At 39.2% G+C, this 18,666-nt stretch overlaps 1 protein-coding gene across 12 annotated transcripts; it reads right to left on the bottom strand.

Moving 5' to 3' along the window:
- Positions 1 to 1,342: 1,342 nt before the first annotated feature.
- LOC143183984 (uncharacterized) lies at positions 1,343 to 18,483 on the bottom strand. 12 transcript variants are annotated; one of them, XM_076385869.1, is made up of 18 exons: positions 17,649 to 18,480; positions 14,837 to 16,140; positions 13,937 to 14,032; positions 13,425 to 13,604; positions 13,132 to 13,341; positions 11,544 to 11,794; positions 10,807 to 10,996; positions 9,986 to 10,178; positions 9,205 to 9,344; positions 9,060 to 9,083; positions 8,529 to 8,573; positions 8,020 to 8,086; positions 7,553 to 7,720; positions 5,655 to 5,799; positions 5,039 to 5,146; positions 4,815 to 4,967; positions 4,629 to 4,662; positions 1,343 to 3,531 (listed from the first exon to the last, which is right to left on the bottom strand). In XM_076385869.1, the coding sequence occupies exons 2-17, from the start codon at positions 15,578 to 15,580 to the stop codon at positions 4,635 to 4,637; spliced, it is 2,742 nt and encodes a 913-aa protein (XP_076241984.1). In that variant the 5' UTR covers positions 15,581 to 16,140; positions 17,649 to 18,480; the 3' UTR covers positions 1,343 to 3,531; positions 4,629 to 4,634. The 12 variants fall into 12 exon arrangements, with proteins under 12 accessions (XP_076241984.1, XP_076241981.1, XP_076241985.1 ...); XM_076385866.1 differs by lacking the exon at positions 4,629 to 4,662 and having other exon boundaries at positions 17,649 to 18,481; XM_076385870.1 differs by lacking the exon at positions 4,629 to 4,662 and having other exon boundaries at positions 9,205 to 9,299; positions 17,649 to 18,481.
- Positions 18,484 to 18,666: the final 183 nt, after the last annotated feature.

Here is an 18,666-nt window from a genome sequence, read left to right as displayed (position 1 = left end):
ATTTTAAATATCAATACATTCATATTATTCATTATTTACTGACATCGGTCGGATTTGTCACAACGCTTTTGTTGTTATATGTCATTCACTTAGGATAAAGCCTAAAAAAAGATTCAGGCATGTAAGAAAATGAATAACGTCGAAAAGGTAAAATCATAATCGAGCATGAAAAAGGACACGTACCTACATGATCGATAGAAGTGAACAGGTTGAAACTTGGAAACAATGATGGTTTTATGTTAGGACCTAATAATTATAAAACAAACCGATGGTTCCTGAATGGGTCGGATATAAAATGATGTGGTCTCCTTATTTCAAGAATCATTGTAGTTGAATTGAGAGTGTTCAGCATAAATTCATTAAACTGATTATTTTTATATTTAGAACTAGCATTCCTATATCTGTGGTTGTAAGGCAAAATGACTTATGTCACATTTTCAAAAAATTTGAGTTAAAGTCTTAAATGATATCTATAATATAGAATCTGTATTTTCAGAAAGAAAAAGGGGCATAAAAAGAATTTTTTACCTAAAAATAAGGATTCAAGAAGGCAAGTCCATAAGACAGTATTGAAGTTAAAAACTTTAAACTCTGACATCTCAAAAATAAAAATTTAAGTCGTTTTGTCTTGCAATCGTAGATATATTGTCATAATTATCATCCTTGGTTCTCTAAATTAAGTTGGATAACCCTATACAAGAAGAGAACTGTATCCAACATGATATTTGTGTATAATATAGTAAACGGCAGAATAAAATGCCTAGAAATCATGATGCAACTGAGCTTCCACGTTCCTTCCAGATATACAAGAAAGCAAATATGCACTTTTTAATGCCAAAGCACATAGCACATTGTGCGGAAAAGATAATTGTATTGATCATATTAGAACTGTAGCTAATTCATATTACAACATATTATAATAAGATCATTGATTTCTTTCATATTCCCTCAGTTAAGATCGGTAGAACATTATTTGGATTGTTAAGCGTGTGAGTGTAAGTGTGTTCTTTATGCCACTCTTACTTTTTTTTAATAATTTTATTTTTAATTATTCGTCTTTGCTCTCTCGACTGTTATACGTTATATATTTGTACCAAAGGGCTGTAATAGTAATAATAAGATTTCTTTTGCCATTAGCCGTTCCTTCGCTAGACGTTGAAGTAAATGCAAGCAGCGCAGTAATCATAAAATGAATTAGTTATTTCTTACACTTATATACCAACATGTATCCAGACTGACAAAAAGACTTGCTAACAGTTGTCTGTAAAGTGTTCCTTTTGATTTGAAGAAAAAAGAAGGAAAGGAGATATGCAAAGGTATGAATAAAAAAATGCTCGTCAAAGTCGTTCGAACGATATAGAATCATAATTTAATATGTATATTACTTTTCTTAACGTAACACAATATCACTATTGTTATCATTATCGCAACAACTTTTGATTTTCTTCGTCCTGATGGAACATTTTCACCGGTATCGTTATTGTAAATCTATCCAGTATCATAGCACCTTATGTGGATAATTATAATAATAGTGACGATGACGATGACGATGAGGTCGATGATAGTATACGCGATTGTAATGGCGATGACGATGTTGACGATGATGATAACAACAATAGTAATAGCAATAATAACAGTAATATCAGCCGTACGATGCGTAGCATTCGATGGCGTGATGCTTTCTGTACGCATGTCAGATAGGCACCATAAAGTTAATTGGTTCACCACCATACAGCAATCGAAAAATATTGTCGCAGGTATTACTTCCATAATACAGAGATACGATGTTATGAAAGGTTGTGTGAAGCTTTTATGTCTAGAGGCACTATCGTTGACATACTCGATTTCACACATCATGTTCATCGATTGTATAACTTCGTCGCGTTTAAATGGTTTCTAGTGTAGATCGAGTATCTGATAGAACGAACGAGAGAAAAGAATGTAGATGAGAGAGTGGATTCGATGGGGTATGTTGGCGCGTGAAACAGAGTGTCGATATAAAACTGGACGTTTTTTTGGTGCACTGGAGAAATATACGTTCCCTTAAGCGTAAAAAATTATCTGAAAATTCGAATGAGCACGCTTTAACTAGATTTAAGTAGAAATGGACGAATATTTATCAGGCGCTTGGATCACGCGTTAGCGATTTCGTTCGTATACGATGAAACGTATGTATAGTTTATATAAATAGTAACGTTCCATCGACAAAGTTTTCTCGTCGCAATTCAAACCGAAAACTATTTCTTTTACTTAGGCGAGAGGAGATACTCGGTGTTAGGGTGGGATATTTTATCTATCGTATTGGCCTGCTACTGTAGACAGTACCCTCCAATCGTAAACACTACAAAACGTTTGTAATACAAAGCTATTTGTTTCTTATATAGGATATTCGATAATAGGTGGTAGAACGTTAAACCTGATAAAATTTCAACAAAAAAGTTCCAAATGTGTACGTATACATAGCTACCTACGTAAATTGATAGCTAAACATTTGAAATCATTTATTCTTTTCCATTCTCAATAAAGTTATTCTTAATATAATACTTATATTAGAGTGAATATTGCTATCAGTAAATAGAATCGTTTATAGTTATTTAAGTTGCGTATTTAATTAGGTAACCTTTATTATCCTTACTTTACAGAATGATTCGAAATGTTTAGAAAACGAAATCATCTCTAGTTTTTGTGTGAAATCATTGTTTTCTTTATCTACTAACTATTATCGAACATCATATAATACCTATACAGGGTGTTTGTTAACAGGTGTCAGAAATTTTAAAGAGTGATTCTACAGGTCAAAATAAGATGAAAATCAAGAATGATAAAATTGCATTTAGGTCTCCGTTTCAATGTTATTAACTGTTACAAAAACGTTTAAAATCGTATGAAGTGTGTCTCTCTTGGGAGTTATTTTACTGCTGACCTGCATTAGTCACGTCAGACATAGTAAAATCAGTAGAATAAGTTCCGAGTCAGACAGATTTCTCGCCTAGTTTGGACATTTTCTCAAGAATTAATAACTTGCAAACGAAAACATAATTTTGTCTACCTTCATTTTCGTCTTATCTTAGCATCTAGAATCACTCCTTAAAACCTCTAGCACCTTTCTAACATCAGTCTCATACACCTCTCATGAATAAAAAATCCCACCTTCGATTAGACACGGCACTCCTCCATTCTTTACTCTTCGTCTCGTTTCGTTTCGTTTACGTTCGCACTTGCGTTCGTGTTCGTGATCCCTACTGTGTTCGAGGAGCTCTGAACCTCAAAGTTCATCGTTCTAAGCATGCAGCTTATCCAGCGAGCAATTGCTTCGTTGCAAAGCGTATAACGCGTTTCGCTCGGCAAATGCGAACGGCTGCGAACGATTGGAAGCGATTCGATGTGATAGGCTTGAAGTATAAGTCGTTCTCTGCAGATTACGCCAAATCAGCCGAAGCGTTTTTCGTCGTCGTAGCTGTTCGTCCAAGGTTCGATCAGCAAAGACGCATGGACGATTTTCGCTCAAGCCGGGTGTCCTTTATAAAAGTCCTAGAAAGGATTAAGACATATTAGAGCGACTATAAATGAAGAGTATGGCAGCTTAAGTTAGATTTACACTATCCATTTAGCACTAAAATATAGCTACAGAAGAAACAATATTTAGTCCTCATTTTTATCTCCTCTGTGAAATAGAAAAGGATAGTTTCACGCATGAATTCAATAGACACGTCTAACTATAATTGATCACCTTTATACATGATAGTTCCTGAAATCGACGACATTGCAACGAAACACTTTTTAATCAGTGGTAAAATCGACAAAAAGATTTTATGGTTTAACTCAAGTACAGTGCTTAGGATAGAAGTATCAATTTCTGTGTACTGACCGATTATTGTATTCCTCTTTTATTTTCACATATAATAACATGCACTATTAAACGGAAAATCTTTCTTTCTTTAATAAAATCAAATATTTTCAGTTTAAAACTGCTACAACCTATTATGTATGGAAATAAAGAGTGGTAGAGGGCACAGTATTCGGGCAGCATACAGTAATTGGTAGTTTTACTTTACTCTGTCAGTTTACAGCTGATAAAATCGTCTAAAATCAATTCTAGATCTTGTTACTATTGAAAAATATATTTGTGAAAACATGCAAAATGTTTCACAATTATATTCAAACGATCATTAGACAAATCGATATGAATTGGATGGTGTGAATATAAAACCAATTGAATCATACTTCAATGGAGAAGAGATAGTTTACCACCACTTACATGGATAGTGGAAATCTAGTTTCATGCTACTTATCACAAACAGGCAATCAAACGATCAACAAACTATACGTGTTACAAGCAAATAACAGGGATAATACTTAGAGATAACAGAGGTAGAAAGGGACATAAATAACACGAACATTTTCTAGATACAAATAACACGCGGGCGATTAGTAGGTAATCAGGAAAACAAGAATGTGAAGGCAAAACATTATCAACTTAAAATCTAGTGAAATCACAAAACTTTAACGTAACGATACTTGTTATAGTACGTTGTGGTAATTATAGAGAAAGAGCAGGGAAATTCGTTGATCATGCGTAGCTACGTATTAAAACGTTCGTAGCAAGAATTGCCTCGTCAAGAACTTACCTCCTTCTATTCACTGAGCACCGGCAGTAGGGACCTTACGCGACAATCGAATCAAAAGAAAACAGTATTAGCTGCTCGTACCGCGATTAATTTACTTTACTACCTTACATTCAATCGTTTAATATTGAATTGATTCGAATTTGTTGCACGAGTTTATGTCAAATAAAAGAAAAATTAGCCACTTACAGTTCGATGCTCTGAATAGTTGACGCAGGACACGTGGTATCCACTTTAACGTGACAATGCTTGTGACACTTCATCTGACAGTCTCTGCATTCATAGCCTTGCTTCCCCAGTCTTCTCGCGAGCGTCCGCTTGCATACTTCACATACTGTCCCACTAAAATTAAACGCGCTTTGTCAAAAATCAATTCTATTTTTACTCAAATTCTGTGTTATATTTCTTGTTACCCAGGCATGTGTTTCGCTATGAATGTGTGATCATTGAATATGTGAAGTTTGATGCCTTTTTTTCTCCACTTGCTCTTCTGTGCTAGTGACAAGGGTACCAAATAGTGTCTGGAAATAAGCAAACTCGCATCAATATTTAGTATTTGTTTAAAAAGTAATAAGATAAAAAAGTGATAGTATGGATTTGACCAAAAATTTGGATTTAGTTGCCAATTTTTATTGAGATAATGATCTATGACAAAGTTAGCCCAGATCACACATCGCTAACTTCAATTCTTGAATACTTGCAGAGCCATCGGCGGGTCTTTTTAGATCCAGAAATTAAAGTTTTGTCACCCAACTCTTTTCTAATAAGTATTTTTAATATAAAATTTGAAAAGAATGATGTGTTTAAGAATATTACGACGTATATCACACTTAATTACTCAGAAATGAAAAAGTAAATAAGCATATTTACGTAAATATTAGCATAGAAATATTAGGATCAAAAAGGGCTCCTTTTACCGATAGCTTTGCAATTGTTAACCAGATCTTTATTTCGTTAATTTACTAATTCCAAACGTTTCAGTAGTTTAGTAATTTAATAAAATTTCAGTAATGTAGTAAAATTCTTTACTTTTTTATGCCGTTCTCCAATGTTTCGAGAACTAGGGTGGAAGCCTCATTGATGTAAGTCCTGGTTGACGCTCCGCTTATACCCGATGCCTCACTCAAACTAGATCGCCTCGAGTGTTCTTCCCTCCCTGGTATCGATAAACGAGCTATAAAATTTAAGCGAAACAACCGGTTGCACCTTGTTAGTTTCCTATGTCGGCACTAATGACAGTTATGGTATTATCTTTAGCTATAGCATTGGTATTGTCGTTGGCATTGGCATTGACTGCTGCATTGGCGCTGGCATTGGCAATGGAATTGGCATTAACATTGGCATTGGCATTGGCATTGGCATTGGCATTAGTATTGATATTGGCATTGGCGCTGCCCTCGTTGAAGTTTCAAGTAATCGGACGAACATGACTATGTGTAGATCCTACGCTACAACTGTTACACAGTCCCTATCTACTTAATTATACTCACCGATGTCGCGTGCCATGCCACAGGTGAATCGTACGCAAAACAAACAAGTACAATTTTACGCTCGAAAGCAACTCAATACATGAATGGGAAACTATTTAGCAAACTAAGCTAAATTTGGGTCACACGATTTTATTACATAGATTACCTATTACTACTTATAGCTATCAGTATACATATGTACACAGCGCGGCACCTAAAACAAGCCACCTGAATAACTCGTTTATTTTTGATGGTAGAGAAAAGTGTATCAGATCAAAGTTGTTTGGTTTACAGGGAAGCATAATCTGATGTTAATAGTTTTTCCATAGGTGGAAATGTAGAGCAGCCATGTCCACAGAAATGCTCGTTGCTTGTTGCTTTCGGAGCAGCGGAATACTTGCTCTCACTCCGAGAACAACACGCGACTCGAGTTACAATTCATGGTACAAAGAGCTGGTACAAAGAGCAACAGAGCGGAGGAAGCCTTTGAATGTAAACTGTAGAAGTCGTATTCACTGATATTGCGTCACGACCCCCACTCTTTCACTCAATTGCTCCTGCTGTTGCTCGCTGAACATCGCAAAGCGCTCTTTCGCCGGAAACAAGTCCTGGGATATATCTGGCGTAGAGAAAATATCAAGGTCAACTTCACTTTTTTAAATCGAATGATATTGCTTTTTATTTACCTTGTGATAGGGGATTTCAAAATAGATACAACAACTATAATTGAAGGTCATTTAGGTGGCCTGTTTCAGATGCCCCCCCCCCCCCCCCCCCCCCCCCCCCCAACTTCGACACAGGTGTCAGAAATTTCAAAGAATGATTTTGTATGTGATAATAGGACAGAAACCAAGAATGACGAAACTACGTTCTAGGCTTCATTTTTGACTTATTATTAACCCACTGTCTGTAATGTAGGAGATGCACGACCTACACCATTTTTATTTTCGAATTTTCTCCAAGTTGAAAAGAGGACGAGACCTGAGATTATAAATAACATGTAACAATAAAAATTATTGGTTGATATTCTAGAAACTTACAAATATATTCAAAAACATTTTTGATTTTTTAAGACAAAAACATAAAAAACTGCATAAACTTAAATTATCTAGTGTGCAGACGGCGTGGCGGAATCAATAAAAATAGGGTTGCAGACAGTGGGTTAAGGATGTGGACAACTAAAAGCCGCGTGAAATGTGTCTGACTTGAGGATTTATTCTACTACCGCTGTGCACTAGTTAGATCAGACGCAGTGATATTAGTAGACTATTCTATACAGACATATTTCACGCATATTTTAAAAACTTTTTGAAAAATCAGTAACTCAAAAACGATACCTTAAACACAATTTTGCCATTATTGATTTTCATCCTATTTTAGTATGTAATATCATCCCCTTAACTTTATGGCACTTATTATTGAACACCTCATACGTAGAATTAGTTCATTTGAACATACCAGAACCAGGATCTCGCGCTCTGTCTGCGGATATAGATCTGGAGTGGGCATCCTCGTGATTTGCATCACCTTCTGGTCCAACAGATCTGCTTCTCGCTTTCGATCGGCTCAGTCGTTTCTTTATTGTACCGAAAAAGTCTCGACGTTTTCTTCGCGTTCTTCCTCTTTCTACCAACGAAATTATGATTCATGTAGTACAGAAGTGAGCAGAAATTAAGATAAATTAAAAGAATTAAAATTTTTTAATTTGAACATTAGAAACTGTTTCTTGTTCTTTTTCAAATTGAAATAATATATACTACTGTATAATACTAATATCAACTTAGGTACCGTTGGATAATATCTATAAATGTTCTCGATATTACTTACTTAATAAAAAAAAGACTATTATTTGAATGTTTTCATTAATATCTATAATCTTACACCAATACAATGAATTATTTTTCAGTCGATAAAACTATATTTACCTTCAGAATTAGAAGAATTTGGTGTACTTTCTGGTCCCGATGTAATGCTAGTGTCTCTGCCTCCGTGCTGAAACAATCAGGTCAGACAAATTAGGTGCTAGCAATTAATGTCTTAATATTGGTAAACATAACTGTTCCTATAATACTCGATTGATCGGAAAATAGTGCTAAATTTTTCAATACAAATACACGAAATCATAAGTGCTAGTCAGTAATGAAATTTATTAATCAACCTAACAGTATAATAAATAACTACATATGTTTAGACATTTTTTGTTCATATTAACTTTTTCAATCCAAGAACAGAAGTTTCTTACAAATGAATAATATCCAGAATTGTTTTATTTCATGTAGGAAGCATTCTCTAAAACAAAGTTGGCTCTGCTGACAGTCAGTTGCACGAGAAACTTCGATCGTAAAGGATTAAATTTAGTTCAATACTGCACGACAGAACAAGAACAAAGAACCAAGTAGAAGTTAGCCATCTAATGACAACAAAATAAAATTACCTCTGGAGAGATCTCTTGCCAGTTCCCGCTTTCCGTGAGGGCGACCTGTTGAATTAGTAAACACACGCCACTCAATTGACGGTAATTAGTAATCTCCTAATCTCGTAAAACAGAGAAGACAGTCAATTTGTCAGAGAATTAGAGAAGGGCAAAGACAATAAAGAAGTTAAGGGAAAATCGTTGACAACGCTCAACAAAACCGCTTTACTGTCGACGAGGAGCTGTTAACGTTTAAAAACATTGCGAGAGGAATAACTTTCGAGTCTAGACACGAGTTAGATGTACACAGTATTGACATATGTCGGAACAAAATGTTTTCTAGCGACGTTATAGAGTTGAAGAGAGGAGTACTGCACACTATTTGATTGTACTGTCTGCCGCACCCCCTCTCTTTTATTTTATGACATCACTGGAAGACATATTGTCCCAGCATAGGGCAATACTAGGTACCCATAAAAGTGGAAGGTATCCTGACTATGGGTGAAGGTGGCGCAGGCGACGCAACTGGCACGGCGTCAAGCAATGGCTTACCTTAACCACCTGCCGCTCCGGTTGCTGCAAAAAAAAACACACGAAAAAGATACACAACAATCAGTGGACCTTAGGAATAGAGAGACTTTTGCATCGTTTGTCTCCTATTTTCTATGAAACGTGCATATACATATATCGAGCGTACCCTTTGCTGACTGTGCACGATCAGAGTCCCCTTGTTCCCATTGGTCTGGCCGGTTCTGTAAGGCGAGTCGACGACGTTGCCATTTGCCAGGAAGTCTGCGAATTCCGTTTTATCAGCGATCAGATTTTCTAGTCTTTGGTCTAAATGTAGAAGAAACGGGGTGTCAAAACACTTGTTACGACATTCTACTTCCGTCCTATTCTACGAAGCACCGGTCATTTCGTTTACCAGATGACTGCTCCCGTTTGGCAACGTTTCCGCGATTACGTAAACCGTATACCCGGCATCGTTATCCGTCAAGATATCGGTACACTCTGGTAGCCGAAATAACTCTGAAGAATCGTCAGGGAAACATACCCAGTCCGCATAAAACCAAAAAAATAATCGTGCTGGAGGAACGTTAACGCGAACGTTAGAAGACGGAGGTGAGGAAAAGAGAAGGGTGAAAGAAAAAAAAAATGTCTATATATACCTCATGCGAGTCACTGCACGCGAGCTTGAAAACTGTGGGGAGCGAATGTGGTTCATTCTATGACTGGGATACGCTACGGGGCTCGACTACGAATGTTGAAAGGGGCCAACGAGTCTTACTGCGTTAAATCGGTCAGTGGCGTTCTATCGTGCGAATTGGGAGACTTCAACGCGACTCCCGCGCGCGGGACGTCGTTGGAGCGTGACTCGTGAGAACTGGGGTGGTCGCGGATACTAAACGGCAGGATGCCACTATGATTTCACACTGGATACGAACTCAATGCCTTTCAGATAAGTAATTGGTAATTACCCCCTTCGGGTTGAACGGTAGAGTCGTACAAGATAAGTGTGCTGTTACCATTGTTGTAATTTAGACTATTGTCGCTGATGAGATTTGTCGGATTGTAGATACGAGGAGTCGGTGACACCGGTTTTATCGTCTCCTTCACCTTGTAAGGTTTGCTCCCAATTTGAGGCACCTCTGCACCCTCGATGAACAGAAACTGAGAAAAGAGAGAGAAAGAAAAGAAAGGGGGAGGATAGACAGGGTGAGAGAACAAAGAAGAGTGGCGATTGAGTTTATCTGGGTTGAGAGTTAACGTAACGTCACGCAATTTGTTGCAACGTGATGTTAACCCTCCGCACTCGAGGCTTAAGTAATTTGAATTTCTAAATGAATATTTTATATATTTTTGGTTTTTTAAATTTTATATATGAATATAGAAATAATGTTAATGAAGTTTTCACCTGTTACTTAATGCATGCAGATAAGGTAATTCTACAACTTGAAGGTAATACATAATAACTGCAGTGTACTATAAATTTATACATAGACGGAATGTCACCAGAAAAAATCTTTAGAAAAAGTTTTCAAATGTGTATAACATACTTTACCAGGTATAATCAAATTCATGTTTTCAAAATTAATTGGATTATTTTTAATTTTAGGTTCGTTGCAACGAAATACTCATAATAAGTCTATTGCAGAATGCAGAGGATTAATAAGTGGTTAACTGTTTCACTGACTTACTGATCGAGGAAATTCGAACTCACATGCTTGTGTGTTGCGTATGATACGTAGATAGTGAAACAATTAAACCGTTTAAATATTTATATCATTCTTCTACTTACCTCGACCGTCAGGGTGCCGGTAATGTCTTCCTCTTCATATGGTCGATTTTGAAGAGGTATTATTTGCCTTTGACTTGGATTCGCGAGAAGCTCGTCGACTCCGACAATTCCTAGACCCAGGAACCGCTGAGATTTGTTCACCCGGTCGTAAATTTCCAGTAACACTTCTGATGTATTACGATTAACGTCACTACGGATTAAGAATATAGAATAGTAACAGAGTATTGATGACTTTGAAAATTTCAAGAATACATACACAGTTACGAACTTAACAAATATTTCATATGCAGTTATGTTTATTATTTTTTTTATTTGCTTGAAGCAAAGGTTTTTCAAGACTTTTGCCCTTTCAACAGTGTTCTTAACTCTTTAACAGTTTAATTAAATTGCAAATTCCGATAAAAAAATGTGTTTCATACTCTTTAAAATGCTTCTATACGCTGTAGATAATAAATGTAAAAAAAACATGTCTTATTTTTTATTTCATTTTTATCGAGGTCTTCCCATGCCTGAATCTCACTCGAAACAACCAGATTGGTACTTGACGCTATGCCCGAGTCTCACACGGGATAAACTGTCAAAGGGTTAGGAAACTCTAAACAATTCGTAAATTTACGTAATTCGATTTTAAAAATAAATCTTCATACACATTATACATATACTGTTACCAATCTTAAGTTGTGAATTTATAGCGATAGAAAATGTTATGCATACTTCGAGTTCATGTCTCAACTTACAATAGGAATGCTTCGTCCCAGACTGGATTTCGAGTATCCTTTTTAATGGATGTTTGATTCTTCTGAGGAGGTTCATCCAATTCGACGACGCAATAAGGTTCCACGGCGCCTTGTTCGCCCCCAAGTTCCGTTGCTTTAACTACTTTGACTAGCAATCGTTTGTCCCCTACTACATATTGATTTTGGGGTGGGATTGGACTGTGAGTCCGAACTTGCTGTCGCGAGGGTTGTAGCGAGCCGGAGGAAGTGCTCTGGAAACAAACATTCGATCGAATCCTATCTGATAACACTAGCAAGGGGAGTAGCCATTTTGTCTCCTTTCAATCTTGACATACTCGTGTAGAATAACAGTCTACAGGCTTTTTTTGCTATTTATGAAAAATTTTAAGTGTAAACTCTCAACAGTTTTAGAAATATAAATAATTCAATCTATCTTCGTGATATATTATAAATGCACAGAAAAGAGAGAAGTTATTTTTGTTTAAGATGACTTCAATGCACAAAACAATTTCGCATGAATAACAAGATTCCGATCTCTGACTCTCGGTATATCAGCTGCTGGCTTGTTTCTCTGTGTCACAATCACTTTGTCAAGAAATGTCTGCACTTAAAATATATTAGTAAAGCATATAACTGTCACTATTTATATCTTCAAAATTATTGAGAGTTTGCACTTAACATTCTACGGATGACAATACGTATGTCTGTGCTATGTAACTATTGACTATTAATAATAACTAATAACAAGTAACTGTTGTAACTGTTACATAGTAATAATTAGGAGTGTATTGCTGTAAACCTAGTACCAAAATGTTCGTTGGTTAATCAATTTCGGATTAATAATGTCATATAACATCACAAGGAAATTAAAATACTACTATTAGACACGCGTTGAATTTGAAAACCGCTTCCCACCTTTAGTTTATATCTACTATTAGTTCAACAGGATCTTGAAGAATCATTCTACCGTAAGACACATATCTGAAGCACCCTCCTCATGGCTATCAGATTTCACCTAACCCAGACCTATTACAGTTTGCCATCCTTCTAAAGATTCAACGTCTTGTTTGGCATTAAAGGCAAACTAGCTTCTCTATTTCATTTCAAATATGTAATTACTGATGGGAAAATCTGATAATTCCAATTTTTGCAGTGAATTATTATTAAATTATAATCTAAGTCTTAATCAATGTTCTATTCTATTTTTATTGTCAATTTTAATTTTAATAGCAATGGCTCAAGTAGATACTGTGTTTTCCTCTCTTTCGATCATACTATTGTTTCATAACATGAAATGTATAATTTTCTGTTATGACATTTAGAAAAAAGTTCTGGAACACGTTTTATTTTAATAAACACTCCCATCTCGATCTAATAACTGAGTGATTAAGTACCTATCTTGCAAAAGTTTGTATATCAACATTGACGGCAGACAAATCAACTCCCCTTTTATCTGAACAAAACTGAACGAGATTCACGCTCTTCACGCTCAATTTTGATGGACAATGGCTTCACGCTCTGCTTGCAATTCGATTCAGTTTATTGAAACAGAAACGCGATGAAGTGCAACTGGAACACACACACGTACCATGCCATCGTAATGAATAGGCAACGAAAAGCCAGACTGATTCGGAGGCGGTTCTCTCCATAATCGCGGGCAGCTCGGATACTGGAACAGATTCAGGTGAACGTTGGTCCCCCTTAGTGCCCCTGTCACGATCTCTGTTACAACTTCCTGCAACTGGCTCTCGTCCAGATCTTTCTTTATCGTGCCCACAGAGGCCAACGACACTTTGACCTGCCGCAAAACCGCACAAATAAACGTTAGTCCTGGAATAGTTTCATCATAAACAAAGGAGAATAACGTAAAACTACGCGAACCTCTGGCCAGCCATCGCATTTTAAATCAAGAAGGAGCTTCTCGGTGATGCAAGTGACGTTGAGTCGCGCGCGGAAACGGTTCACATTGACTCGGTAGTGACTGGTCTCTAGTTTCTCCGCCTTCCAACGAAACGCCTTCAGTTGTAACGCCGGGGTGGCTTCACAGTCGCAGGTGATGGTCTAAAGGAGGACAGTAAAAAAAACACTAATGTAGAATTTATCCAAAAGTTGAAAAGAGGCATGGAATCTCATTTCTTCTCGCCCCATAAGTTTTCAAAAATTGAGTCGGTTAGTTGCAGAACAATAGAAGTCCAAAAACCACATTTTGGATCTCAGTCAGAGTATATTGGGTCCACTTTCTTTCACGTGATTTAATACACGTTGGCTCTGGGGTTCAGATATAGTTTTGAGCTTATTTGGAAATAGTTACTTTGGACCTGTACTATTCTTCAACTCGCTTCTTTCAATTATTCCGCCACATACAAAATGTCAAAGGCTTTGAAAACACCTACCACATCATTCTTGGAGTCACACTCGCAGAAAATGTTGGAGAGATTTGGTGGATAGGTCTCTGGGAGGACGCGCACGAACTCGACTCCCACACCGTGCTGTAAAACATACTAAACATTAGAAGTGTCGACAGATAGTTTGTTTCACAGATATGTGGCCTATTAAGCTATGAATTATTGAATCGATGCGTACGTGTGGGTTGTAAGTTTAACACTGGGAAGCTTTTCAAACAAGTATTTGTTGCGAAAGGCGTAAGATTTGAAATATTGTTATGGAACAATTAACCGTAATTGGAAAGTATTTCTATTATTTTGATTTTTTAGACTAAATTATTGTATAAGTGCTACTTAAAGCTGTAAGAATGTTTTAGTACATGTGAAATTGAAAATTTTAAAGGGATAATTTAAGTCGAGTGTTTAATTTTTAGTGTTTTTATTTAATCTAGATTACTAATTACATATGTTGACTCAGTTGAAGGTATTATAAATTTTTGTGAGAAGAAGTTTAAGAATTGGTTGAAAGCAGAAATATATTCATAGAAGAAATCTTAATGGCAAGTAGATTAATGATCAAATATAACTGAAAATATTATACGTTTTTTGCCATTTAAAAAGCTTCTTCAAAAAACAGAATTTATACGATGATCTAATATTTCTCAGCAATACTCGATAAATAAGTCAGTATTTTCCACAGAAAATAAAGAAATGACTTGCAACTAGCACCTGCATATGTATGAAGCCAATACATAATGAGCTCCATCTCTTTAATATTCCACGCTAGCTCCGAGACAAACGTCGAGACGCCGAGAAAATCAGCTTATGTTTCGATTCTCGCGCGTGGCAAGAAAAGTACCATCACAGTTTCTGCTAACGATAAACTTATCATTGAACATATCGCCTTACCTCGTTGACAGAGTTAGCAGTGAAGTCGTTGAGGGAGCCGACCCAAACTGTCAACAGCTCATCCAAAATCGCTGGGTCCGAGTAGAGCCAGTAAATGATCTCATTTACCCAGCGCACAGCGTCAGGATCCGCGCCCGTCGCAGTGGGCAGGTGCAAGCTCCTGGAACTCCTCGCTGGACTGATGAGAGCACCCGAAGTTTTCCTGGCAGTGAGACGTTTGCGAACAGGTGGAGTTGGCGGAACGTAAGCAGACTGTGAGGTACCGATTCCGGAAGCCGCTGCCGAGGCACCGCTACCGCCACCGGAACCGGCGCCACCGCCACCACTTGTCCCACCTGATGCAGAGGACTTTCCAGCTGCCGAGGGGGCCGAGGCCGAGGCGGGAGCTTTTTGCTTGGCCAGCAAAGCTGACTTGCTACCAGCAACGCCACCACCACCACCAGCACCAACACTACCACCACCGACACTGACACTATCACCGTGAACGATATGGCCGTCCTTGGCGGCAAGTATCGTCGAGGAGGAGGCAGTCTCGTTCAAAACGAACCGATTGTAAACGTATTTGCCGACGCACAGTACCACAAGCCCGAATAACATCCAGCCGAATATCAACATCGATAACGTATCCATGGTCGTGTCACCAGCTGAGTCGAAACTGCATATCAGATCGTCTACCCGCTCGGCCAAGTCGGCCATATTGCCCCATCGTTCGGCCAACCAAGTCCAATTGGATTCCAAAAACATTCTTTTCTATTTTCACCCGCGAGCCGGCAGCGCCCCACCACCGATGTACTTAGCGCTATTAATACACCGTGCGTATACCCTGGGCCCCCAGGATTACGGCACTGCCTCGTCTCGGTTCTGCCACGCACCCGTCCGTCTTGCTCGCGACCCTCTCTTAGCGCTCTTGCCGCCCTCAGGTCATACCAATCGACCTTTGACGAGGCAGATATTCCTCGAGACTCTCTACGATTTCGCGTGTCTACAATCCTGGCTCGATCAGTCGTGCGATATCGACGTGCTCTCTTGCTTGATCTTTGCTCTGGAGCCTGTGGTAGAAAATGGCCGGTGACTCTTGCTACCCTTTAAATGGTACCCGAGTCAAAGCTCGGAGAGATCGATCGATCGGTTGTGAATTTGTTCGATTTTCCATGCTTCGTAGATTTTGATTCCGATCCAAGTCCAAGTCCAAGTCCAAGTTCGATTCAAATCTGAGCCTCAGGCGCCGATACCATTCACATCGATGGCGACATTTTCTTTGTTGATTTGACGCGGTGGTTGGATTCCTTCGCCGCGGTTTCAGGCTGAAATATAGAACAATCGATCGGTGAAAGGTTCGTTTCTCGACGTTCACAACTGATTCGATGATGAACGTTGGAGTGAACCGTAAAGTTGCGACTCGAGGCGATTTGAATTTATCGGAGAAGTGGGGAAAGTATGGAGAACGCGATAAGGAGTAAGAAAGTTATCGGTTACGCTCTTAATATTGGGTCAGTAGAAAAATGTATATGACATTTCAGTCTTAAAATTCAATCTTTCTAAGAAAATGGTAATTATAAGTTGGCAAAAGGGTTATTACAGAGAAATAAAAAGATATGACTTAATGACCTTTTTAACTCCACAGACTATTAGCGTGTTCACTGTTTAGTAAGTGGCTGTGTGCGCGTTGAACTAAAATATAGTCATTTACTTTTCGTGTTTGAGATATCGATCCGTATATTTCACTACTGTAATGTTGCATTTAAAAAAATTTGCACAAATGTTAAATTAGTTCAGTGTCCTTGAATTAAACGAGCTTCATCTTTACATACCTACTTTAAGCCTACATTTCATCCCCCTAATCGTTTCCCCACTAATTATATTTTGAACTAAGATACTTTGAACTAAGATATTGAAAATAGATAACGAATTTGATGAAAACCGCCATAGTATTAATTTGAACAAATAATATATTTAAACAAAATATGTGGTAAACATTTGGCTCTAAATCAAACTGATTAACTATATACTATCGTTTCTTCATTTCCATGGCAAATATAAAAGAAAAAAGAATTACATCCTCACAAATTTTGTTTATACTATTTGATTCCATAGAGTCGATCCGTGTGGCTTCTAAGTCCTTAATTCCCAAACAACGTTTCTCTGAAATCCATGTACGGTTTCATAGCCCTGACAGTTCCGTAAAACAAGCATCAAGAATATTTTCCGTTGAATTTCATTTTAATACACTTGACGAACTTTTCAGATGACCTAATACATTGTTCGTTCAATCGCGGTTTTGCACGCGATGGCCCGCAGAAACGCGTGGGTGCGCGAGCCGCTAGGTCGCCCGCCGCCGATACCCTTACCGGTGGTGGGTGGTTGCGCGGCTCATCTACCTTTCCCCGCGTATCGTATATCGCGTCATCTCCTATTCGTGGAACCGCGTCAGCTTTCCATCTCAGCGACGATCTCCGAGTCAGTCTATCGGCACTCCCGCGATCGAGTTCACGCTCACGTCGACCTCTCCTCCTTAAGCCCTCTTCTTCTCTTCTCCTTTCAAACTATGAAACTCCGATTCCTCGAGACCGTTCTTCTATTTATTCCTCGCACGATTATTCCATGGTCGACGCTTGTTCCACGCGAGTACCTCCGCGACCTCGAGACGCAAACGCTATTTTCCATGAAACATCACGAGTCAACAGTCGCATCGTGTGCAGCGTCGTGCTCTAATACACTAATACGTTAAGCTGCAAACTCGCGGGTCAAGAGAAGATTACCAGCGTGCTCGTACCACCCCTACTCGCACCCCCTACTCGTGCAACAAACTCACGTAAAATGAGAGGAAGCGGAGAACTGGGTTACAACCAGCCGGCGCCGCGTGTTGATTAGGTCCCGTCGCCGCTACCGCGCCGCAGGACTTGACCTGATGTCCCACGATGAATCTGTTCCCTTTTCGAAAACGAGTCAGCCCTTCCCTCTTTATTTCTACGAATCAGTGTGCCTCGAGATACCGCACCGTATTGCTCAATTTGGTTCCAGCTGAGAGTCCAGGAGGGAGCGATCTACGTGTTACATTCTACTTGTCATGTTTGCTCTCGCTGTGGATCGGCGCGCGTGTTGGATCGTCGCGACGAAAAGCGTCTCTCCTCGTTTCATCGGCGGCTCGTTCCGCGTGCCACGCCGTGTCGTCGCCCGTAGCCTCACTGCACCGCCTGCGTTTCGACGTCTTTTCGTCTCTCTGTCGCCGCACTCGCCGCGTCGCGTGGTCGTTCGCGTTGCTTCGAGCGCAAGCGCGTTCGCGGGCTGCCGCATCCACCGTTTCGACTTTCGATTCCTTCGTTTCTCCAGTCACGAGGCGAGACTGCGACGGCTGACCTCGTTTTTCCCGCCCGGCTAGTTCAAAGTGACTTCGCCGACTTCCGCTGTCGCGCGCGGGCAGACGCGATCGAACGGAGCAGAGAGTCGGAAGGCGCCGCTGTTAGGGGAGGTCCGATGCTCGTCGGAGCTCCTTCCATCCGACTGTCATTCATCGAACAAACACGGCTCGAGGCGACACGAGGACCGGCTAACTTGCTGCTCTTTTTCGCGACCGAGTGGCGCACCGCGCGTCGCACTATCGATCGGCGAGCAATGCGGCCAGGAAAACGCATCGGTCGCACCCACGATGTGGTGTAGTAGAAATAGGGTTTTATCTACCTGTTTCCTGGATCGGAGTAATCTTGAATCGTTGAACGGAAACACTACACCGATCGACTACGATACATTTACTTCTATCCTGCCTATGCGTCATTCATGCGGTCCCCTTCTCCTTTAACTAGCCCCTTCTTCTCAATGCCCCCTTACCCGTC

The sequence above is a fragment of the Calliopsis andreniformis genome, chromosome 9 (genome assembly GCF_051401765.1).
Source record: "Calliopsis andreniformis isolate RMS-2024a chromosome 9, iyCalAndr_principal, whole genome shotgun sequence".
Taxonomy (NCBI): Eukaryota; Metazoa; Arthropoda; class Insecta; order Hymenoptera; family Andrenidae; genus Calliopsis; species Calliopsis andreniformis.
Note: the sequence above shows the minus strand (reverse complement) of the source record. Positions and strands in the feature narration are given on the sequence as shown.

What these genes read in the sequence shown, in the direction of transcription:
- LOC143183984 (XM_076385866.1), bottom strand. Translation starts at nt 15,580, where the DNA reads ATGTTTTTGGAATCCAATTGGACTTGGTTGGCCGAACGATGGGGCAAT. An exon ending in AATGCGATGGCTGGCCAGAG is followed by an intron (nt 13,342 to 13,424) that starts GTTCGCGTAGTT and finishes GTTTTGCGGCAG; the next exon opens with GTCAAAGTGTCGTTGGCCTC. An exon ending in CTATTCATTACGATGGCATG is followed by an intron (nt 11,795 to 13,131) that starts GTACGTGTGTGT and finishes GTTTGTTTCCAG; the next exon opens with AGCACTTCCTCCGGCTCGCT.